This window comes from Thunnus thynnus, chromosome 12 (genome assembly GCF_963924715.1).
Source record: "Thunnus thynnus chromosome 12, fThuThy2.1, whole genome shotgun sequence".
NCBI classification, from domain to species: Eukaryota; Metazoa; Chordata; class Actinopteri; order Scombriformes; family Scombridae; genus Thunnus; species Thunnus thynnus.
Window position 1 is genome coordinate 28,611,906 of NC_089528.1, and position 25,302 is coordinate 28,637,207.

Sequence of the window (25,302 nt, forward strand, 5' to 3'; positions counted from 1 at the left end):
TTCTACTTGAGTGTTTTTTACTGTGTGTATCAGAGCTGCAACGATTACTCTATTGACAGAAAATTAATTGGCGACTATTTTAATAATAGATGAATGTTTTTAGTGATTTTTTATATTTAAAAAAATCCAAATAGTTGGTTTCAGCTTCTCAAATGTGATGATTTTTGCTTTTCTATGTGTTCAGATTATATTTGGGTGAAGTCATCACCTTTGACTGGGAAATTATAATAATACAATTAATCAAGAAAATAATTGGCAGATTGATTAATAATGAAAGTAATTGTTAGTTGCAGCTCCAGTGTACATTACTGTCTTTGAAAAGGAATCAACTCAGTCCACTGTTTATTACCTGCACATTGAATTGACAAGCTGGTGAAGAAAGTCGAACATTTAGCTGCTAAAAAGACTTATATTGATCAGGTGAACACAAACATAACAACAAATAAATATTGATCTCTGTGTCTTCTGGTGCTGGATGAAGTTTCCTAAAAAAACACTGTTTATCTCAAAATAACTTAATATAATACCCTGAATCAATCATTAAAGCTTTGAGCAGCAATCCGAACATGATCTTAATCAATTTGGACCGCCTGGTTGGTGTCCATCAAACAATCCCTCTACTAAGGATGACTGAGGATCAGGTAACACCAGGTTTTGATACTTTGAACAACGACAAACACTCACAACAACGTCCTTTAGGTGACTGTCTTTTTCTTGTGAGGAACAATTTCAACATTTTTTCAGATGCATGCATATCATGTAGTGTTTTTTTCCCTACAGTATCTTTTACTGTTGCTTTTGAACTTGAAGTGCTTTGTTAAAGACTTATAATTTGAGTGATTTTAGTGTCAGATAAACTTTTAAATACATTTTTGCACAGAAGGAGGACTGTGGATTTTGTCCCCCATCACTTCCATTGTAAGGTCATTATGAAGGGATCTTCTAATGGTTGGTATGAACAGGAGGAATGATTACAGCAAGAAAAACCTATTTCAGTGTTCATTTAGGCTCCTGACTGTTGTTTAAAGACAGACTTGAACAGACTTGGAGGCGACCATTTTCATGCACCTGATCCAGATGAGTTTGATGTGATGCAGGACGCACAAACTCACAAACTAACACAAATAATTTATTTCCAATGATAAAAATAGTCATGACCAATATAGACTACATACATTCTGCAAACCTAACAGTAGAAACGTACGTATCATTCAACACTTGCGGCTTTCATTACAAGACCTCTTTACATTCTCTTACCTTAGAAAACTTTTCTAGAAATAAACACACAAGATTAACACACTTTTTTGGGAAATAAAAGCCTTTGGGATATTTGTAATTCATTATTTAAAGAAATAAAGGCAGGGGACAAAAGAAAAAGGGAAAACACTCAATAAAACATACATTATAAACACATTTCTCTCATTCATAAAGCCTGCACTTTACATTTTGTAAAGCACACATCCTCCCACTAGGTGGCGGTGTGATCTCACACTGCTGAGCCTCATCTGCAGTCTGGCACTTTACAACACTGATCAAAAAGCATGAGAGTGAAAAAACTTAGAAGGTTTCTAGCAAACATAAATGAACAAGAGATACATACAGTTACATCAAATATACATTAAGAAAAAACAACAGGAAACTGACACAAAGACTAAACACAAAAAAACTTACAAAGAATAAAAGTAAAATGGGAATTTTTAAGGTTGGCAGTAAAGGAGACCAGAAACTACAGTTATCAGGTGTGTGTGTGTGTGTGTTGATCACATTGTGGGGACTCACCTTCCATATTGGGACAATAAGCTGGTCCCCTGATGGTAAACCATCCAATTTTAGGGCTTAGGCTTGTTTTTTGGTTAACAGGTTGGCATTAGGCATGTAGTGGTTATGGTTAAGATCGAGGGAATGAATGCAAGTCAAGTCAATGTTCTCCTAAATAACAATACGCTCTTTTAGGCTTCATTTACACCTGGCATTAACATGCGGTCTGTATCTGGATACTTATTAGAAGGCCTGAATTTAGAGATTGAAACCATAATGACTCAATGAAAAAATTACGGACTTAGTATTTCTAGAGAGAAGTTGAAGCTTTTTGAATGGGAAGGGTCGCTTGCAGCATCTAACGGCGGACGGTGGCACTTTAAGATACTTCCACATTTTCTTCAGCCTCAAGCTGTGCATCAGCACATCAAGATGTAGCTGACATTATGGGGGAAATTTCTTCATCACTTTCTTCAAACTTCCAGCTGACTGAATGTGTTTGGTGCACTCTACAAGAGGCAAAATACAGAAATCGAGAGCACAAATTAGTTTTTTTTTCTCTGTGGCCCCTCCTGGGCTCCGTAGAAACAACACCTAACTCTGCCTCTTCTTGTTAGCTTAAACAAGTCTGACTAAAGTTACAAGTAGTAGCAGTAGGCAGCTAGTTTTCCCTGAATATCATATGTTCGTAGCATTGGTCCACCCACCCCGTCTAGCTAATTTGCACATTGAGATCATAATTGAGATGACACATTTCACCAGGTGTAAAGACCCATAGATTGGATGTCATTATCCAGATAAAGATCACCTGTTATTAAGAGGTGTAAATGTGTTTGTAGTGTTTGTGTTTGTCAGGACAGTTTTGTCCAACTCTTAAACCAAAGTTCTTGTACACGCATGATGAAATGGATAGACTATTTTTGGGTATCTAATGGTATTCACATTGGGGAAACAAAAACTTACCCTCTAATTATTACAGGTCTTCCTATGTCTGTCTGTTGAAGGTTTATGCTGTGTAAGAAAAGAACTGGAAAACCTCCCAATACTCTGACGTGGTCACATACAGTATTGTTTCCAGATTGTTAGTCCCACCAGATGGTAACACTTTAGAGTACAGGCTAATCCCAATTTACAGCGTATTTTTTGGTGTAATGGTGTAACGTCAGTAATGGTCATACTGTACCCTTAATAATAGAATATATACCCACTTACTTAATAATACTTACAGTATAAATTCTCTTTAAGTATTCTTCCCAAACATCAGATTTTATCCCAGGCAATGAATAAAAATCAAATGCAGTGTAGCTTTTTAATTGGCTGAATCAATTATTGTATTTTGAAATCTTTGCAGTGATTCTTCCACTGTTTTGTTGATACTTAATGTAGCTCTTGTACTCAGGTGGTAGATTATTAGTAAATTATCGACATTGGTTGCTTGTAATTACAGTCTGTATGATATGAGAGTAATGCTGAATTATAGTGCTCAACCCCACATTTAAACATCCTGCTTTAGCTAGGAAGCTGTTTCTTAGCAAGCTAACCGTTAGCTTAGTTTTAATCACAAGTTAATTTTTTACTCAAACACTGTATATTGCTTAGTTGAACATACAGAAACAATATCCTCAATGTTTGTTTGTTCTCCAATGAGCTTGAAGCAGCTATGTGGTTGTTAAAGTTTAAACTAGAAAAACAGCTTTTAGGCTACTTAAGCTAGCTACACACGCTATGACGTCTACTCCAGATTTTGCCAGAATTTGATTTATGCTCTGTGCTCATTTGCATAATAAAGATTTTAACTTAATTTCTGCTCTCCATTCTCACAAAGGAAACCCATAACCCTCAATGTTCAACCTTTAACACACACTCGTTCACACACTGGCGTTGAAGCGACCCAGTTCTGGTGGTTTTCTGATCCACGTTCCCAGCCCTGCACCCTGCAGAGCGCCGGTAAACTGCTGCATGGCCCTCTGGTAGCGTTCAGCAGCCATCTTAGAACCAGCGTATCTTCCCCCGGTGGCCTCTGTGCCCGATATCTGACCACTCAACTGAGAGAGAAAGACAGACACATAATTTGCTGTCAAAACATGATAAATAAACTGATATGTATAGATAATGAAGAGAATATTTTGCAGCATTTAGGAGAACATCCACAGTTTCTTACAGTTTGACAAGTTGATTGGCCATCATGAAGACTGTTTACTTTTAAGAGTTCATCTTGTCAATCATCTGTTGTACCGCTCTGCTGACTCACTCACAGCAGACATTTTGACTGTCAGTGCAGGTATAGCTAATAAAACTAATAATGACTCTGCTCCACTTAAGTTTCCCAAAAAAGAAAACATGCCAGGACCCAGAAATGATTGACAATGATATTGAAATGTCGGCAATAAGAAATGTCTGTTGAAAGGTTAGGTTCAGGTATTATCAAGTCTGTGGTAACATAATACCAATGTGCCATTATGTTCTTGGTTGCTGTAACCAGTAACCAGTGGTGGAAAGTACTTTTACTCAAGTAGGCTACTGTACTCAAGTACAATTTTTAGGTACTTGTACTTTACTTCATTATTTCCATTTTTAGGCTTCTTCTTTGTACTTCTACTCCACTACAATTCAACTATTGTACTTTTTATTCCACTGCATTTATTTGACAGCAGTAGTTACTTTTAAGATTAAAAATTTAAATTTAAATAATATATAAATTATATAAAAAGTTGTTAAAGAATAAACAAGTAGCTCCCAAACTGTTTTGGCTTATAACCCATGTGTGTAGTTGTTGCTCCTTGTCATGTTACAGATGTTTGAGTTGGTAACAATTCAACCAAATAAATGATTGTTTTCTAGGCCCAAAGAGGTAAAACCTTCGAATATTTCACACAAAAGCAAAGCTTAGAGAAAAGTCTGAAAAATTAATAAAAATTTGTGTGACAGAACTTTGTCGGCTGATATCAGTTACAGTCAGAGTGGCTGACTATGTTGGTGCCATAGACGAGATTTTAGATCGGAGCTGCCCCCCAAAAAGTGCAACATTGGTACCTTCAGCCTAGACGAGGTCGTCTAAGTCCTCCAGACAAAAGGCAAATGTTTGAGATAGCACAAGAAGTTTGGTAGCTGTGAGGCTTTAAAAATCAAACCAGATGAAAAAACATGCAAGTCAATGGGAAAAAAATTGAGGAAAACATAACGAAGGGAGAACAAGTGTGTATTTCCAAAAGCTGTTGCCTGTTAGGCAACTGCTAGTACTTTTACTTTTAATACTTAAAGTACTTTTAGCTGATAATACTTCTCTACTTTTACTTCAGTAAAGGATCTGAGTACTTCTTCCACCACTGAGTTTCTCAAGAAGCCATGCTGAGACCTAGAACTGGTTGATAATGTTATTGAAATGTCAGCAATGAGAAATGTCAATTAAATGATAGTTTCAGGTTTTTCAAGTCTGTCTTAATACAATACTGATGTGCCATTACATACATGGAAATGGGTCTCGGTCGCTGTAATAATTCCTACTCTCCATACTGACCCTGAAGTGACAACACTGTAAGAAATGGGGGGCCAAAATCAGAAAGTTCAGCTGAGGCTAATATGATGCTTCAGTAGTCTCAGTTAGCTAAATGGAGTCCATATATTCCAGAGTTACAGTCTGTTTAATACGACTGAATCTTTTAGTTTCTCTGGGAACAAAGGGAGTCTAGTAGTCATGTGTAGATTTGTTGCTGGAACCAGCTTTTTACTCACATTACAGAGTGAAACACATGTTTTCTGTCAATCAGCTGATTAATTGACTAATTGTTGCAGCTCTTTTCCTGCTCTAACAACACAAAATGTTCACTTGAGCCAGCATCTAAATGAACAGCAGATCAGGTCTTTTGTCAGAATGGTCAGCGTCTTCTCTTCCATGTGATATTAAGCTCTGTGAGCTTTGTGTTTTCTTGGAATGATTCCAGTTGTTTCTGTAAATAATTACGACTCTGTCTGCCATCATTAAATTTTAAACCGAGGGCCGTTGGGTTTGGCACAACACTCTTTGCATACATATTTTAATTTCACAGTGGATTTAAAAAAACAAAACAAAAAACCTGCTTTAAAAGACGACGTTATAATGCAGCAGTTTTGTTCTGAGTCAGTGCACACAGATTGTTTATCTCTGTTTAATAAAGATGGATTATTTCTACAAGCTGGTAGACCTTTTTGAAAATAATTTCAATCATTTTAAAGATTGCAAACTTGGAAAACAAAAGTTGTGTATAAAAATCTAAAAGTTGAACAGAGACAAAAGAATGAAAAACAACTTCAGTTGCCTCAAAGTCATCATTATGACCATTTCTCTCCGTGATGAACTTTCACGGTAAAGTTTTGTGTTGTGCTTTACGTTAACTAATTAATCAAATAGAAAAGGTCAGATCCTGTGATATGTGACACATCTGCCACAACCAAACCACTGAAAACATCCTGCTCACGACATGAAGCTGTACAAGGTTCAGTGCTTTCCCGACTCTGACCCACCTGCAGCTGCAGCCTCTGCCAGCGGGCGAACAGGGAGCGCCTGCAGAGCCGCGACGGTGTCCCCGAGTCCTTCCTCCTTCCTGTGGAGGTGTTGATCTCCTCCAGGCCTCCGTCACCACAGCTCCAGTTCACGCTGACATTTGGCGCCTTTCCAGCCGGCCGACCCTCGCTGCTGCTCAGACCTGTGTGGATCGGGGAGACAAAACTGTGGGTTCAGATTAAATGATAGGTTTAAAGTATGTCCCAAAACTACAGTCAGGAGCCCAAATGAACACTGACACATGTTTTTCTTGTTGTAATCATTCCTCCTCCAATGTCAGTGATGGGGACCCAAATCTACAAGCCTCCTTCTGTGCAAAATGTATGTAAAAGCTTATTTGAAGATAATATGAAGCTTCAGCTGTCCAAATTAGTCAAATCAAGTCAATATCTTTCAACGTTACAGTCATTTTAGTGCCAAAGTTCCTCTTTTTGTTACTATACTTCCACCGCAGCTCAACAGGGAAACACTGTCCGAGGAAACGCAAAGAGGGAATTTGATGCTAAAAAGACTGTAAATGTTGAAGATACCAACTTGTTTTGATTAACTCACTAACACACTTTTGCTCAAAACAAGGACTGTGGATTTTGTCCTCCATCACTTACATAGTAAGTGCATTATGAAGGGATCTTCTAATGGTCAGTATAAACAGGAGGAGTGATTACAACAAGAAAAAAAGCAGTTTCAGTGCTCATATGGACACCTGACTGTTGTTTTAAGACTGACTTGAGAAATTGTAAAGCTGTCCTTTAAAGCTGGAGTGCGGGACTTTTGTCTCCCCCTTCTGGCAGTGAGAGTAATTACAAAAACACTGTTGATGTGCTTACATTATAGGCTCAGCTGTAGTCTACTCTCTCGCTACTGTTGCAGCTATAAAATGGTGGATAAATTGTTTTGAGCATCACACAACCCCCACAAAACTTATTTCACTATCAGAATTTGATCCATTTGGTCCGATAACATTTGGAAAACCTAGAAGAGCCACACGATTAAATTATTTTATCCCCATTCAAGTTAATAGAGAGCTAACCTGAAGTTAGAGCCTGTGCATTCATCCAACCGGCACGGGAATGTGAAATCTGACACTGGATTAAAAACTCAGAGAGATTTATCTGGTGGTGATTGGCTTAATCAGCATTGTGTGAACTTGTCTGGCAAAGGCTTGAATGTAACGGACGTTCATTTATATGTAAAAGCTCCACACTGCAGGTTTAAGATTGTATTTATGTCATTCTCATGTTGTGTGTTTAAGTCAAAAATTTTAATCAAATCAAGGTACTACTCCTATTTTATAATTTATACCTCAATAAACACATTTGAGGGAGAGAAAATACATATTTTTAGATTAAAAAAACAAACAAAAATACCACAAACATTCATAACCCATCTAAAAATGAACATTTGGATGGAAAATATATTAACTGACAACAGAAAAATCTATTTGGACCTACATCCGAGCAGCAGCTGCTGTCGTCGGTAGGGGAAGGGCAGGTGCTTGACGGGGGCGAGGCGGCGTGCCATGGCCCGGCCCAGGTGACCCGTGTGGCTCAGCGTCCCCACCGTCAGGCTGTGCAGGTAAACCGGCTCCAGCAGGTGGGACAGGAGCGCCCCCTGCAGGCCCACGACGCTCCACCTGTTGAGACACACACATTGAGATTAAAAAAAACAAAACAAAACTGAGCAGTCATGACAGTTTGAAAGCATTTGAGCTGTGAAGGTTTCCATTCAGGGACCATTAAGATTTGACCGCAGTTTGACTGTCTAGACTGATGCAAGCTGTAACCTGCTGCCAGCACTGAGTGACAATAATATGAAAACCAGCTGCAAGACCAATTAGGCGACAGATACATCTACTGAGATCCTAAAGAGGAAGTGGAAAGGAAGAAGAGAGGCAGGAGGTTTCTTAGTTGGCAGCTCAAAGGACCGAGGCAGCTGTGAACTGTGGCTGGTTTTTGTTTTTTGGGGAATGAGAGTTCACATCTAAGTGAGATTCTAACCCAAATCTGGTACTAAAATGTAGTGTCAGCAGAAAGGAAAAAAACAAAATCTGCTTCTCCTGCACATTTCATTTCAACTCTTCCAACTCAGGCTTTAAATATTAACTCCGCCGAATGTTCTGTACTTTGAGGTCGGCTAGAAAGCAGCAGCTATTTTGTCACAGTGTGGAAAAGAGCTATGAAAGAAATATTAACACGTATTAAAGAATAATTCCAGTTTGTCCAACAACATTGTACTCACCAAAATAATTGCTTAGATGTGAGTACACAGTGACTTCACTACAATAAAATCCATCAGGGCAAGAAATACGAGCAGTCAGGCGATCAGTTTGCAACGCTACATGATCTAAACCACTTTATCTGGAGGTCAAACTGAAAGCGAGCGCACTTGCAATATGTTAATAATCTCTCATTACACAGGAAAGTTGTTCTGTAAACTGTGATGGATGTTTACAATGGACAGTTTGGGTAATAATTAACCTGAGAGAGTTTCTTAGTAATTAGCTTGGTGATTAAAATGTTATTGCTACTGACAGAAAATATCACCAAAACCTATAAAAATAAGACTCAAGTTGTAATAAATGGATCCTTTAAAAAAATTATCTTGCAATACAAGATAAAAAACCCCCATTACAGACACACATTTTACAGTTTACAAGTCAAACTCACTTTGCCATTTTGTCAGTGCAGGACATGGTGATGAGAGGTTTACCCGACGACGCGCCGTCCCACATCTGATTGGCTCTCCGTGCTGTGACAGGCAGCGTCCCCTCGCCTCCGTCTACCTTCATCCTGAGGTGACAGCGGAACCTCCGGCTCTGATCTGACAGAAGAAGAAGAAGAAGGAGACTAAAGTTTAGAAAGGCTACTGTTAAAGTGCCATTAATCATTTGAATTTTACTTTACTGTCACTCTTTTGTCTTTTTATTTTTTTATTTAAGCCTTTTCACAGACTTGTGAACTTGCTGTATTCAGTTACTGGATTTACATGGACAGGAGGGCATAGGCCACATAGATGGTGGCCTAGGGCAACAAATGAGTGGGACGGTTTTGTTTGTTTGTTAGGTTGTATGTTTTTACCAACAGGTGTTCTCTTGTTTGAGCTCCACAACTGGTTCCATGGTGGATCCTGTTTCAGGTTGTTAAAACAGACAGGTTTTTATCTCTCCTTGTTTTAGAGCAATATCTGTTTTTTCTTTCTTTTATCCCCACTGACTCAAATCAGTTTTCATCTGATTTGTTTATCAAAGCCTTACTAATCGATCAGGTTTCACCTGAGAACCACCAAACTTCATGTGCTACCTCAGACCATGACACCAAACACTCACTGAATGGCGTCTTGCCTTTCTGTCTGGAGGACTGGGAGGACTTTTTCTGGGCTGGAGGTACCATTGATGCACTTTTTGTGCTCTAATCTAAAATCTCGCCTAGGGCACCAACGTAGTCAACATAGTTCTGTGTACAGGAAGTACACAAGAATACACAAGTACACAGTAAATGTTTTTTTTTTTATCCTATCCTAATTTATTCAAGAGTCTTTCGGTTTGAGAGCATGACTTCTTGATTTCATGTTCAGATACTGTAATGCTTTCCTGCAAAACTCTGCTCTCTCACTCAGATAGTCTCTGCTCATGTGCAGATTTGATCTGCTGCTGAAAACTGTGTCAGCACTCAGGTATACTGCTGCATGCACAGGTGCTGTGTTCTCCAGTTTAAATCCATCTCTTGCATTCAGGTTGATTCTGATTCTCAATCTCAAATTTAAGAGCAAATTTGAGAGCGGACGTTTTTATGCGGAGAAGGACTTAAGCAGGAGCACAAGAAATCTGTGCAAACAGCAGGATATCTGAGAGCAGACAAACAGTTTTAAGCAGGAGCAGAGGAGATATGCACCGGGGCTATTTAAATACGAGGCTGGGTTAATCTGAATGTGAAATCAAGAAATCGTGCTCTCAAATCGAAATACTATGCTTTTGAATAAAGATAGGACAAAAAACCCCATACTCATAATGTTACTGCTAACAATAATAGTTTGACAAAAGCAACAAAAAGCGTCCTCTAATAGACCATAAAACACTAAAAACTGAAGTTGTGATGTTGATATTCTGCATAATTTAAGCATTATCAATGTAGCTGCTGATAAAATATAATTTAGATTTTATTCAGTAAACCACAGGAAGAAGAAAGGTGCTTAATGGACCCAGAAATACAGTTTTTTTTAATTAATTAATGTTCACAGAGCAAAAGCGTTTTATGGTTTTTACTTTAAGAATAAATGAAACTCTGAGGTCAGTGGGTTTATACAGCAGCTAAAGATATTACAGTATTAACAACAAACTACAGATTCATAATAATATAGTCGATTGCCTCTAGATCAGATATAAAAACTCTCTTGATGTCATCACCACCATCATCATCATCATCATCATCTCTATATATGAGTGTCTTCCTCTCACATGTGGCTGTGGTCTCGTAGGGGCAGTTGAGTCGAGCGTCTCCACACGGCGACGAGCTGACGTACATGTGGAAGAGGACGCCGTCCCGCAACTGGAAGCCGCCGCAGCTTTTATTTGGTACCAAGATTGATTGTTCTTCGACGTCTGCTGGCTTACTTCAGAGAGGAAAGAAACCATGAAAAATATTTGCATATTCATAGATTGTGGACTTTTCAATGAGGGAGAAGAAGAAGATGTTTCATGTCTGTAAAACATGTCTGGAGGGAATCTTTAAATAACATTTTTGATGGCAAAACTAGACAACTAAGATACACAAAAATACTGCAGATTTTACCAGAGCAGCAGCTCCAGCTGAGCATACAGGAATCGAACCAGCGCCCTTCTGCTGACGACTTCGGCGTGGCAGTCGCTGACCGTACAGCCGCGGTCAATCACGCCGTCCAGGTCCAGACACTTCGTCCCTGTAGCCAGAGACACGACCTGGGCTGATCTGAGGTCAAATCCTAGAGGGAGAGGAAGACGTTGAAAACAGAGAGAAAGAAAAGAAAGTGATGTGAGAAAAAACTGATTTTTGGTGACTTTGATGGAGCGAGACGTTCGACATGATACAGTTCAAACAAGACGCCTAATATGATTCTCAGAACAGGAAAACAAGACGTTTCCTCTTTACTCGCCGCCTCCTCCTCCTCCTGCTTCTCATCATAACCAGAACGTTAACAGGCTCAGACGAGCTAATGAAAAGTGTATGATTGAACAATCACTGCAGCGCTTCAAAAACAGGCCTTGTTAGGCGGTTGTGTTGCTGTCTGGCCTCATCAAAGATTCACAGTAACAGTAAAGATGACTGCCTCCCCTCCGAAGCTGCTGGGTGATTTGAGGTAACTTGTTTGTGTGTTTGTTTGAATTGCAGTGATACATTTTCATGTAAAAGAGACTCAGCTTTAAATGACGAGCTCAGACAAGTGATAATCCAGAAGAATTGTGTTTTTTATGGTGCTTAGTGCTCTTGCATGTAAAGAAAACAAACAGTGCGGTGGTAATATAACATCTTTTTCTGCTGATGATCTGTCAATGCAGTTAAATGGATGTGGAACAGGGTGCATGGTGGGTAACCCTCTCATTAACCATTTTAGGCTGTATTCAGACCAAATCAGGCGGTTTGGCCTCCCATTCATTTGAACGGGGGTAGTGCGTTTCGGCTGCGGGTGTTTTAGCTGCAGCGGTGCAACACTGGACTGCGGCCAGAAAGTTGAGGCAGAGTCAAGTTTTGGAGAAACGCAACCCGACATTAAAAGTAAAGTTTTAACAAAGACGAGAGAAAGAGAGAGAGAGATAGAGAGAGAGAGAGAGCAGCTGTAGTTGAGCGAGCTAGAGAGTGAATGAATAATGAAGAACGCTGGTAGTGAGAAATCCGGTGAATCAGATCAATAAAACGTTATTTTCTGATTGTTTCACAGCGGTTACGTTCTAGAGCACAAACACGCCCACACGTCCACTCAACCCTGTGGCGACGGGCCGCATCAGCCTGATTTGGTCTGAATACGGCCTCATGTATGCAGATGATGTGGTGATTTTCTGTACATGTAACAGTTATTGAGGATATGTTCACAATATGTTATAGATTTTGACATCAAGAATAATACTATGATTGTCAGAAGTAAGGAAGACAGAAAATTAGGTGATTTCTTCCTGTCTGGAATCAAACTTAAAGTGTGTACTGAGGCTAAATACTTTGGCCTTTACATAACCAGCGATCTATCAGATGATAAGGACATTTACAGACAGAGTCAGAAGTTGCTACAGAAAAGACAGCATGTGGAGACTAACGGTGGCTTATAATGACAGTATGAAGCTGCTGCTTAAAGCTTCAGGAAGCTGCAGCGCAAACCAAATGTTTGTAAATGTTGCTGTAACCACCTGCTCTGCTGTAATACGATAACTTATATATAGATGTATGTGTAGGGAATCTGTTCTGTCAGGTTCTTGTCAAGAAAGTGGAACCATCGGCGCTCCAGCCTGTATGGAAACGTCTGGTCTTTTTTTTTTGGATTTCTTCTTTTTTAGATATTGTGTATTTATTTGTCTTTTTCTTCTTTGTATTTTATTGTGCTATGGTCAACAGCTGTATCCAAATTCAGCAGAGTATGTCTTAATTGGCCTTTATGGACTTTTCCATTTCAGAGGCTAAAATGTGACCGGCGAGGAGAGTCAAGCTAATGAGCTAATGCTAGCGAGCTAATCTACTACCGACTGAACATCTTGCGAGCCGATACGTTATCTCATAGACTGCACTGACTGTGAGTTTGTCGATGTTGATTTAGGAGTTTTTCATTAAAAATGTTACAACTGACACATTTTAGTAGGAATTTATTGTTAAAAATTATGTTTGTTGTGTTTTTTCTACACTGGTATTCAGCTGCGTCCTCTTTAATATCTGATGTTTCTCTGAACAGACATTTCAGATCAGAGTTGGTGGAAATCCTTTTACTGGACAGACAAACACATTAACGAATTTGAAGGAAAATTCTGTTAATGGAACAATGACTCACTGGAAAGTAATGAATACTGAAGGATCTTTAAACGTGGTTTTCCAAATCTGCTCTTGCATCAGTAATTAAGTTACACAGATTTTCCCCAAACAATCAGAAAATGAAAAGCAGTTAAAACAGCACTTTGTGTCAGTCTGTGTATTTCAGCAGTTTCTCATTAACAGTGAGTGAAACACAGTAAAATATTACAATTCTACCTGTTATTCACAACATGACGTCCAGCTGTAGTTTTGACTGACATTATCATAATGAATAATTTCTTTGCGAGCTCCTTTCTGAACACCAGAGAAGAAAAAAACAGCACATAAGAAGCATCCGCGTGCTGCATAACTTGCATAATATAACAAGTTTTTCATTATAATGAGAAAGTTCGTTATGTAACAAGATCATTTTTCTCATTATCAAGTTATCAAGAAACTGAGCAAATAAATTTTTTGTCATGTGGAACTAGGTCACATTTATCAGCATGACTGAACAAATAAAATGTGAAAATATCAATAATATACATTTTATTTTGGTGGGAAATCAAATATTTCCTAGAAGGGTGGAGGAATTTTGACTCAAACCTGAGTATTTATAAAAGATCATGATGACTGAGACTGAGTAATTACATCCACTAATATTACTACTAGTACTGCAACTACAGTACTACTTATAATAATATCTGTGGGAAGCTGTGGTTTATGTAACAGTGAAACATGTTTATTTCCATATGACATGAACTCTCAGTGACCTCGTCTTCTCACATCGGACCTGTCAGAGTTTTGTGTCTGCAGCACTCACCTCGGGTCATTACGATCGCTGCCAGGACTTTGTGACGGGCGTGCGAGGTAGAGAAGCAACTGTCTGTCAGCTCTGTGTATTTCTCTCTCACCAGGTGGAAGATCGACTCTGCGAAGAACTGGAGAGGAAGAAATGAGAGAGAAAAAAAAGTCACGGAAGGGAACATGATATATTTTTATTTCTGTTTTCCTTGCTGCTCTTTCATGCAGGCTTTTTGTTTTTAAGAGATGTATTTATTATTATTCTGTCTGGGTTTGAATGAACTGAACTTGTGTAAAAAGTGACCCTTGACCTCAATGAGAATACCCCGCATTAAATGAAAATTTAATAAAAAGGAAAGCAGCAGACTTTCTTGCTATTTTACATTTTTAAATCACATAAATTCAAAGTTTTGCTCCTTTTTTGTATGAGTAAAAATGTTTTAGTCACACTTCGGTTCAAGCTTTTATTTTTTATCTTAGTAGTTTTTTCAGTTTCAATGATTTATGGTTGTTTTATTGTTAAATGAGTTGTAAAAGCTCTAGATGTTCTCTTTAAATAAATATCTTAAAGCCCTTCAGAGCGCTAAAAGCCAGGAAAAGCCCCAGAAAAGTCCCAAAAATTCATCTAACTGTAAGTAGAGGGGGTGCTAAAAGATTTTCTTCTTGCATTTTTAGAAATTAAATTAATAACAACAGCCAACTCGACATGTTTAGGATGTTTCAGGCTCTGCTGTCCTCAGTTAACTGCTGCTATAATTAAATAAAGGAAAAATGCAACAAGAAAACTTATTTGATGTTGAATTGGAGAAGAGTTTTAAACCAAGAACATCAAGTGTTGAGCCTAAAAATGAAAGATAGTACAAATTTACAGTATCATAAACCAACAAAGTGAAATATTCTCTTTTTTCATTAAAAACAAATCAGTTTCTTTATCAATTTCACCAGATATTAGATAGAAACTTGGCTGAAGTAACTGTATACTGCATCCTGATAAACCTATATTTAAACCTGAGGACATTGTGACTTCTGCTGTCTTACTTCACTCTGACATCAGCCCCCCAAAAACTTTCCAACAAAGTCTTCAGGGATGCACCAACAGCTGTGACATTCACCTGGACAACAAGTACAGTATGGACTCGCCAAAAAGTCTCCTGACAGTCTGTCAATGAGGGCCGAAAGTTTTCTGTCTCTTAACTCTCCCGGTCTGCGGAGGAAGAGGTGTCCTACTCTTGTCAAAATATGCCTAATTATATTTTTAGAGGTCTGTCATTCTTATGGCAGACATCAGGCAGATACAGTTAGTTGCCATATGTGCAGCGAGATTCAACGAAATGCCAGAAAGAGCATTTAAAACAAATCGTGTGGAGTCTTTATAGGAGGAGGACGCGCGTCGCTTTTAACGAGATAATGTAAACACATCAAATGTATTTAACTTGTCTGCTGAATATTTGAGGAGAAAGAAGAAAAAAAAAGAGGCTATTTCAGCCCATCAGTCTGTTTACTCAGTTTGGAGAAATATTTGAGTCTGAATTGAGCTCAGAAGTAGCTGCAAATAATTTATATTTGATCAATTTATATGCGATAGATGGGTAAACTAGACTTCTGCTGATTGTATGAACTTTAAACTACTTACTGCACCCTCATACATGATTAGCCTCATCAAAATACACCATATAATTATTTGGATGTCATGTTTAATGCATCACTGATGACTAGAGAAATAAAACCAACATCCCATTAAAGTCCAATATTTATTCTCTTTTTCACTCTGGTTTGGTCTCCATCCATTAACTCTGGAGAAAAATATCTGGCTCTTTAGCTGCTAAACGCTCTGCTATGTTGACCAGCTAGCTGCTAACTGTGTCTGTTTGCTGTTTGGTGCTGAGCAGGTAGTGTACAGTAGAGTGTTTTTACTAAATACTGCTGCCTTCTCAAAGACTGTATAAAGATGGATGTAGTGAAGTGTGATGTCACCCGTCCGATCGCATTGGAGCCAGTTGAAAGCCCAAAGTTGGCGCCATCTTTTCCATTTGAAGCAAGGAAAATTATTACCAACATGCAGAGTTGGTAAGATAAAATTAGGCTAAAATTTTACAAATCCGCCTCCAAAATTCTATTATTTATTAAATTGTTGCCCCAGTTGTTTAAATTGTTTTGGCAAATGCTACCTGGATTATGTTTAGAAGCAATATTTTTGGGACTTGCCGGATATATTTATTAACAACATTTTCACATTTCATGGCTGGAAAATGTAATCTGGCAGGCTTTACTTTTCCCCCAAAATGTATTTGCTGTTGCAAAAAAGGTGTAAATAAATGTAATTTCTGGGAGACAGAGTTGAATCTTTAAGATACTTGTTATCTGAGAAAATACAGAATCTGCCTTTAAATAACCCAACATATGTAATGAAATTTAAACTTCTCATGAGATCAACCAACCAAAACTCTGGAGTTTTGCAGGCACTGGAGTGCAGGACTTTTGTCTCTCCCTCCTGGTAGTGACAGTAATTACAAAAACACTGTCGACAGGTGCTTATGTCATAGGCTACACTGTAGCCTACTCTGTCGACTGTTGCTGCTGTAAAATGGTGGATGAATTGTTTTGAGCGTCACACAACCTCCGCAAAATGACTCGTTTCACTATCAGAATTGTATCCATTCGGTCCAATAACATTTGGAAAGTCTAGAGGAGCTGCACGATTAAATTATTTTATCCCCAATTAAGCTAGCAGAAGGCTAACCTGAAGTTAGCCGCTTGGCTGGGAGAAGTCTCTGGTGCCCATTGAGCATGTGCAGTATGCATTCATCCGGCCAGGGCGGGAATGTCGGCACAGACACCAGGTTAAAAACTCTGTATACTGTGAAATACAGAGAGATTTACCTGGTGGTGACAGGCTTAATCAACATTGTGTGAATTCGTTTGGCAAGAGTTTGAATGCAAAAGACATTCATTTATATCTAAATGAGTTCTGCACTGCAGGTTTACATTTTTCAGCTTCTCTGTGGCGCTCATTTGGTAAGAGCAGGTGTTATTTTGGAGCTAAACTCTGCTCAACGTATTCTGCATGACAGTGGCACCACAAGGTCGTGTGTAATGAGTGTGTTAAACAATTATCTGTCAGATTATTATGCTCTTCACACCGCCTTCCCGCTCCACCTCAATCTCCTTGGTCTGCTGCTGCTCCTCCTTCATCCCTAATGTGCTGTAATAATGTTCATTAATGCGTCACGCCGCCTGACAGACAGTTCATATTGAAGCGGAGGGGTTGGGGGGTTGGAGGGGAGTGATGCTAAATGATGGAGTTGCTGTTGGAGAACTGTGAACAAACCGTCTGCAAGACAAAGAGAAAGAAGGAAGCTTTTTCAAATTGTTTATTAAGTTTTGGTCTAACAGCCTGCAGCGGTGCAAAATCACCTGTTTGTTCTAATTCTGAGCATCAAAATCCATTTTCTTATCCAAAATGTCACCGTTGCTTCCTCCCGTCTATGAATTCTGCTCATCAAATCACCCCCAGGGTTTAATAAAGTGCCTACATGTCCGTCTTTCCTTTGCATATTTGAATGACGAAGAGGTTTGGCAGCAGAAACACAATGCTCAGTCACTTCCTTCAGCTCCGAGACGAATATTCTTGTATTCATAAAGCACAACAGCAAAAGACGTCAAGGACAATTCTCGGAGGCTCAGAGACATAATGAAGTTGTTTAGATGCTCCAGACGAGCATACAGGACACCATCCAGCTCTCGGGCCTCAGGACATGATGGCCATGCTGATGTGCGGCACACTCCATTTGGTAGCATACGACGCACCTCAGACCCATTTATCCAGACCATTTAGAAGACTGGTGAAAGCTGAAGAGATAAGGGGTGAGTTTAGTGTCACTGCTTGAAGCTGACGTGTCACTGTGGGTGTTTCCAAGCGAGGGAACAATGTCTTTCACGTGTGAAGGAGTTTTTATCTTTTCTTTTTTAAATTTCACGGTCACCTCTTCCACAGTAGATTTTATACGCTTACCTTCTTACGCCTTGTCTACAAATGAGTCACATGGAAATTTGTGTTTTTGTTTTATTGTGATGTCTATTTTCCTATTTTTTCTAAGTTTCTCCATATATTTAGTTTTTTTTATTGATAAACTAAATCAATTTAATCCAGGATCTCTTTGACAATTAAATGACCTTAAAAAGAGAAAAATTGGTCTTTGAATCGTTCGGTTTTCTGCTTATGCAACTGTCTCCCTGAAGAGGAAAGGTTTTGTTTGTCATGTGATTTAAAAGCGACTGAGTCCTTGTTGGATGATTATAAAAAACGTTGAGTTTTAGGAAGAGAACCTTCCTTGGGGCAGCTTTTACTTGTAGTGTTTGAGAGATGAGATACGTTTCTTTGTTTGAAATGTAATTTTCGATTTTCCTTTCTGACAAATGTTGCTTCACCTTTGCAGCAGGATCTTCGGTGCCTCATAAAGTTGATGTGGGCTGAACACTCGTATGTGCACGACACAATAAATAACAAAAACAACAAAAGGGAGATGTTGCGAAGGAGGTAGTGTTTGTGAAAAATTTTGTATTTATATTATGCAATCAAGTTACTTCAAATAAAGGTGGAAAATGCAAAAAAGGAAAAAAAAGAATCAGTTTGAGAGACACTGAGCCACAGCATCCATCGTCTATAACACTTAAGTGTCACAAGGTTGTGGCGGCAATCCCATCAGGCATTATGCAAGAAGCAGGAAACATGGGTTTCAACTTCTCTCTGTAGCTCCCCTTTTTCATTCATGACACAATTCATTATGACACTTTTCATGTGAACAGCCGAGTGCAACACTATAAATGTCTTTCTGAAAATATGCGCTGTTGTCCCCCGTAGGCGTTTCTTTGTGTTGCCTCTCAGTTCGGAAACAAAAGAGTGTATAAAGTGGGAACTTTGAGTTTCCGCTTGATGTGTGTCTATGTTTAAGAGACAATGTAGGATAAAGGTGTCAGGTTGAAAGAGGTTAGGAGAAAGAGAAAGAAACAAAGGTTAGCTGACCCTTGTATTGACCTGGTGATGTCATGGAGGGTCATAGATTACACTGACTAATAGTGATTGGAGGAGGGTCCATACGCATCAGGTTACAGTTACAGGAAGTGACTGGTGTTTGTTTGTCACACAATGAACATATTCATTTGTGGAGCCCTGCGACGGCCAAAGACCTCGGTTAGGCCTAGACTTTCTTAATGTGAAGCAATAGAGCTAACCAGTGAGCCACTATGCCCAAATAATCTGCTCATGACAAATGCGGTGTGCTTTTATGCTAATCAAAAGATATCTACAAAGCTGTATACTGTGTGGTTGTATCAGAGTAGTGTCCACGAAGGCAGTCCTACTCACCTGAGGTAGCTGATCTTTGGCTCTGCTGCCCTGGAGGCCCATCACCTTCTTCTCTGGTCCCAGACTTATGTTGTAAAGAGACTGTAGAGCTGCTGCTGCTGCCTGAGCCTTGGCCAGCCTTTTGCTGTGACCACACCCTTCAAACACTCTCCCTTCCACCCTAACCACCATAACAAAACTCCTCATTGGCCTGCCGTGAACTCTCTCTGTCAGGCAGACGTATCTGAGTCCTGGTCGCAGCTCACTGAGCAGCGCCACCGGGCTAAGACGCTCTAAAAGTGAAGCGCTGAGGGCTCGTCTTTTTGGATTTGTTGAGGAGACCAACAAGTCAAGCTTGAGTCGAACCAGTCGTCTGTGGTTGTATATGCTGGAGAAGACCTCCTTTTTCGCTGCGTTGCATTTCAGGAGATCACAGTTTTCACGCAGCGATGGTTCAAAGTCTTTGGGGAATGCATCACAGATGTCCAGTTTATCCGTTGTGAAATCCATAGGTGTGCTGATGAAGTTCCCCATGGTGGCGTGAGCCTGCGAGGCATTCGGGAACTGGATGAACGACCGGAGAGCCAGCTCTGCAGCCCTCATCTTGGCCTGTTTCTTTGTCGGTCCTCGACCCTCGAAGCAGAGACCGTTTACCTCCACGCCTACGGAAAACACTGGAGCGTGCAGGGGGCCCGTCTTTGACATGATCTCATACCGCAGACCGGGTTGTAACTCGTTCAACTGCACCAGCGCGTTCTTCTGAGTGACTGCCCAGGCTGCTCTTTTACAAGTCAAGTGGCTTTGGTAGAGCAGACGGTCTATCCCGTCCACCAATGGCTGCTTCCTCTTCAGAGCTCTTGGTCCATGTCTGGGGAAAGTTGTGCAAGAAGTTGATGGATGAAACTTTCGTAGCAGGTGGCAGTCCACTTGGATTTTATTATCCTGATTCTCTTTCACCTCCAAACTGCTTGTGCCTGTTGACAGATCAGAATCATGATGCAAAACACGATGAGTAACATAAAAATAGTTTTTTTGTTAGATGTATAATGGCTGGTATTGTGGAAAACAATAAAAATGAAGGTAAAGATGATGCATTATTCATTAGGTTTTATTCTGATTGGCTGGAGGTGAAGGTGATCATTAAAAATGCTGATTTTTATATAAATAGCTTCAGAGGACAGAGGGGAATCTGGACTATAAGGAAAAATGGATTTAGAGAAATCTAAACACCTTTTGGTCAACAAAATGTCACAGATATGTTTAAAATAGAGTCAGTATTTCTAAGAATACGTTTAAAAAGGCCATAATGCCAGATCTTTAAGAATCTCAATGCATTTTGTGAGGGGCTAATACAGTACGTGGCAGGCTAAATATTTTCCACCTTCGGCAGACATAGATGGATTTCCTTGGCCTTGAGGATTTCTCTACATGAGTAGAACTATGTGTAACAGGTCTTCATGTATATGGAAATAGGCCCACATGTAGATAACAAGACTAAGAGTCTACAGCCACACTACCAGCTGTGCTTTGAGATTAATGCTAACGTCATCACGCCATCATGCTCACAATGACAATGCTAACATGCTTAGCAGGTATAATGTTTGGCAGGTATAATGTTTACCATGTTCACCAATTTAGCTTAGCATGCTAGCATGTTAACATATGCTAATAAGCACAACACATAGTGCAACTGAAGCTGAAGGGAATGTCATTAGTTATGCAGGTGTTTGGTCATAAAGTGATATTTTGACCTGATGGTGGCGCTAGAGGAAAAGTCAAGTGGATCACCAAAGTTACTACAATTAATCCTGAGGAGAACATGAACGTCTGTACCACATTTCATGGCGATCAATCCAACAGTTGTTGAGATATTTCACTCAAAACCACAAATTTCAACCTCATGTTGCCAGTGAATAACATCACTGGTGGCCTCCACCCAGGGACTACAGATTGAGTTTTTAGTTACATCTGGTACAATAAATATGTTGTTCATTGTTTCCGTTAAATAAGCAATTAAGATAAAGATAATACATCATTAGGATTCATCCTCTGAGGAACATTAATGTCTGTACAAAATCATATAACAATCCAATCTTTGTAGAGATATTTAAGTCTGGGTCAAAGCGGTGGACTGATGAGTGTTTTTAAGAACAGAAATAAAGTTAAAGTTTCAACTATGATTTCAACACAGACAAACAAACTCCAAGTGGGTTGCAAACTTAAAAAGATGAAATGTGGTATTATGTATTATACCAAAAACAAAGCAGAACATTTGGCTGAAAACAGAGGAAGAACTTTTACTTGAATTATCTGCGTCCTCAGCTGACGATGCTCCAGTTTCCCAGTGTCTTATGGGAGTGATGAGGGTTGATAGCATGTTGCTCTGTCCTGGAAAACAAAATCACAAAACGTACAGGTGTTGAGCATTTTCTCCTCAGCATGAAGCAACATCATAAAGTTTATCACCACATACAGTAGTGGAATATTACCCCTGCATGTATTTCTACTGTACATAAAAAACAACTAATATCTGACATGTTTGTGTTCGAGAAAAGAGCCCAATTAGAGTCACGATTCTGAATGCTTGTGCTGCATAGTTTTATATTCACTCCCAACCATAAAAATAATGAAATGGACTGAGGTAAACACATTTATGGCGATAGTGCAAACGTAATGTGTGAGGCCTGGAGGGCCATTAGAGTTCCCACTAAATGAACGGAGTGAAAACAAACAGAAAGGCGGCTTAGAGCAACCTGGGGTAATTGAAAGGTGTCTGTGATAAGGACTCAGGTTTTCAGACAGGAAGCATCCAGGGGCTTAAACCGAATGACCGGCTTTGTCTTATTAACCCAGTCACACAGCTTTTGAATCAGGCACAATCGTTTTTCATCAGATTTCAACGGATTTGGTAAATGGTTTAAAGGTTCATGAAAGTGTGCTATTTTATAAGAAAACATCACACTTTTTTATTCTTGGACAATAATAACATTTTGTTGCTTTCAGTTTATTAGAGCTGCAACAATTGATCGATTAACTGATTAGTCTATTGACAGAAAATTAATCTGCAACTATTTTGATGATCGATTAATCGTTTTGAGTCATTTTTAAGAACAAAAATGCTAAAAATAATCTGGTTCTAGCCTCTTAAATGTGTATTTTCTGGTGTCTTTTGTCCTCTACAATAGTAAACTGTATATCTTTGGGTTGTGGACCATTGGTTAAATAAACAATAAAGATAGTACATTGTTAGGATTCATCCTCTGGGGATCATGAAACAGTTTGACAAAACAAGGTATTTTAAGTTGCATCTTGGGCTTTAGGAAATTTCCTACCATTTTCTAGACCAAATGACTAATCAATTAATCGAGAAAATAATCAACAGTTTAATCAATAATGAAAATAATCATTTTGTTGTGGAGCTGCAACAATTAGTTGATTGACAAAGTATTAATCGCCAACTATTTCGATAATCAATTTATCGTTTTGAATTTTTTTTTTTTCAAAAGAAAAAATGCTAAAAATTCTCTGGTTTCAGCTTTTAAATGTGAATATTTTCTGGTTTCTGTCGTCCTCTCTGATAGTAAACTGAATATCTTTTATTGTGGACTGTTGGTTTGTCATTGTTCCTATTAAGTAAACAATAAAGATAAAGATAGTACGTCATTAGGATTCATCCTCTGGGTACCATCAAAACTTTTGACAAAGAATTAATTTTAAGTTGCATCTTGGGCTTTAGGAAACAGTGATCAACATATTCCACCATTTTCTGCCATTTTATAAACCAAACAACTATAAAATAATCAACAGTTTTATCGATAATGAAAATAATCATTTTGTTGTGGAGCTGCAACAATTAGTTGATTGACAAAGTATTCATTGCCAACTATTTTGATAATCAATCAATAGTTTTGAGTCATTTTTCAAGAACCAGCTTCTCAGTTATGAACATATTCAGGTTTATTTAGTCTTCTGTGACGGTAAACTAATAACTTTGGATTGTGGACTGTTGTTCAGGACAAAACAAGACATTTGAAGACGTCATCCTTGGCTTCAGGAAACAGTGATCAACATTTTTCACCATTTTCTGACTTTTTATGGACCAAACAACTGATAATGATTTGTTGCAGCCCTATATTTGATAACTGTTGCATCCCCATAATGAACAACCAAAAACACCATCTTCATTTTTGCAACTTTTAAATTTGCAACAATTTTCCCAAAGTTTGTACAAGAACACTTTTTTCCGTCAACGTACAGACAGCATGTTTTTCTGTTTTTTGTTTTTTTAAGGGGTAGAGCTTTCTGTCTCCACAGTAAGTAAACATTCAGCTGAGTAATAGTATTTCATCCTTGCAACAATAAATGTCAAACTATTGTTTCAAGGTGCTTCATCACCATGTTTCTCCAGATTTGGTGGGTTTCATCATACCAATGTCCTCGCTCACCTTGCATGACTTTTCTGAATCTGCTGCTGTTTTTTCTGAAAAGTGCTATGAGGAGTTCCCTGAGCTCCAACACTGTAATTGATCACCTGCTGATCCCTGTTGGCCCCTGAACCAAACTGGTGACCCCATTTGTCCCTGTTTGGATATATCTGGTGCCCTGCCGCCATTTATCTGGTGCTGCATGTGGGGCAGAAAACACTCCATATACAGAGATAAAAACAGAGAAATATGAACCGCAGAGGCAATTATATTTAATATCTACTGTTTATAAAATATGAATGCTTGCCTGCTGCAAGTAAAACATATTACAAATCAACATTAAAGTAATGAGCCGTATAAAGACACTTTCTATTATTCATTTTTAAAGCCATAATTTTCTGTGTGCTCCAGTAGTTGCGACAGTAGTTGCAATTGTTTTCCCAAATATAGAAGCATTATGAAGCATTGTGAGATCAGAAAATAATGCATTTTTTATTTTACCTCTAGTTAACCTCAAAGGGAACTAATATTACCAGGATTTCAAGCAGAATCAAGCTTTAAATACATAAATCATATCTAAAATTAGATGTGAGAAAAAACCTGTGTTGAGCTGATATTGCTCTACTCATCTAGATTCTAATGAATCTCACCAAAAATCGCTGTAAAACTGTGATATTTTTTTTAAAACAAACAAACAAACATATAGGTAAGTTGTTTTACTTCTGAAACAATCACTAAAAGATAAAATAAACATGTTTTTCTTGATTTTCCGACTTCCTGGATTTGTAATTTTACTGTCTGTTTTGTCCATTTTTGCTCCTGATAACTGGTGATTGTGGAGGGCACTGCAATGCAAACTGCAAGTCATTAGAATAATGAAGAGTGCAGACTAAACTATTCTGCATTAACCTTGCACCTTGCAGTTATATTAGGCGTGTGATGCCATTAAGTGGTGGGTTGATATGAGCGAGAGCTGTGAGATGGGATGTGAATGTAATGATGTGAGTCTGGAGCTTCTGAAGGCAGCGGCAGGTGGAGGTTGGAGGTGTTTTAATGACCTGCATCATCACAGCTAATGGGGCCATTTATTTTAGGACCAAAAAGATAATAACTGTGTTTGTCTTTGGGTTACATCGGCTAAGCCCTCGCGCCTTCCCACACTTTCTGTCTTTTTCACTTTTTCCATTCATCTCTCGCTCGATTTCCCCTCACACCTTTAAACACTCTCTCTCTCGCTCACGTAGTATTTAATTAACCCATTTGTGAATTGCACTATTGGGATTTGCACTTGATTTAAGTAGAGGTTAACCAGGTTGCAACATGACAAATTGTTTGCTTAATCTACCTGTCATCTTCATCACAAGCATATTTTATGCATTACACTTTATTTAATGTGCACAATGTTTGTGGATATGTGGAAAAGTGTGTTATGTGTAGATTGTTTTATGACAGAATAAAACCAAAACAAAC

The 25,302-nt window shown here is 38.8% G+C and overlaps 1 protein-coding gene across 1 annotated transcript; it reads right to left on the minus strand.

The window, feature by feature from the left end:
• Positions 1-132: 132 nt before the first annotated feature.
• Positions 133-23,860, minus strand: LOC137193522 (double-stranded RNA-specific editase B2-like). The gene is made up of 10 exons (XM_067604733.1): positions 23,854-23,860; positions 21,710-21,796; positions 19,430-20,382; positions 14,084-14,201; positions 11,086-11,254; positions 10,752-10,906; positions 8,965-9,118; positions 7,750-7,931; positions 6,259-6,440; positions 133-3,803 (listed from the first exon to the last, which is right to left on the minus strand). Exons 1-10 carry the CDS (start codon positions 23,858-23,860, stop codon positions 3,627-3,629), a joined length of 2,184 nt encoding a protein of 727 aa, XP_067460834.1. The 3' UTR covers positions 133-3,626.
• Positions 23,861-25,302: the final 1,442 nt, after the last annotated feature.

Bases quoted from the DNA above. Each gene is read 5' to 3' on its own strand.
- LOC137193522 (XM_067604733.1), bottom strand. The intron at 20,383-21,709 runs GTAAAAGTTCTT...ATCTGTCAACAG, and splicing joins TGAGGACGCAGATAATTCAA to GCACAAGCAGTTTGGAGGTG. The intron at 3,804-6,258 runs GTGGGTCAGAGT...TTTCTCTCTCAG, and splicing joins GGCAGAGGCTGCAGCTGCAG to TTGAGTGGTCAGATATCGGG.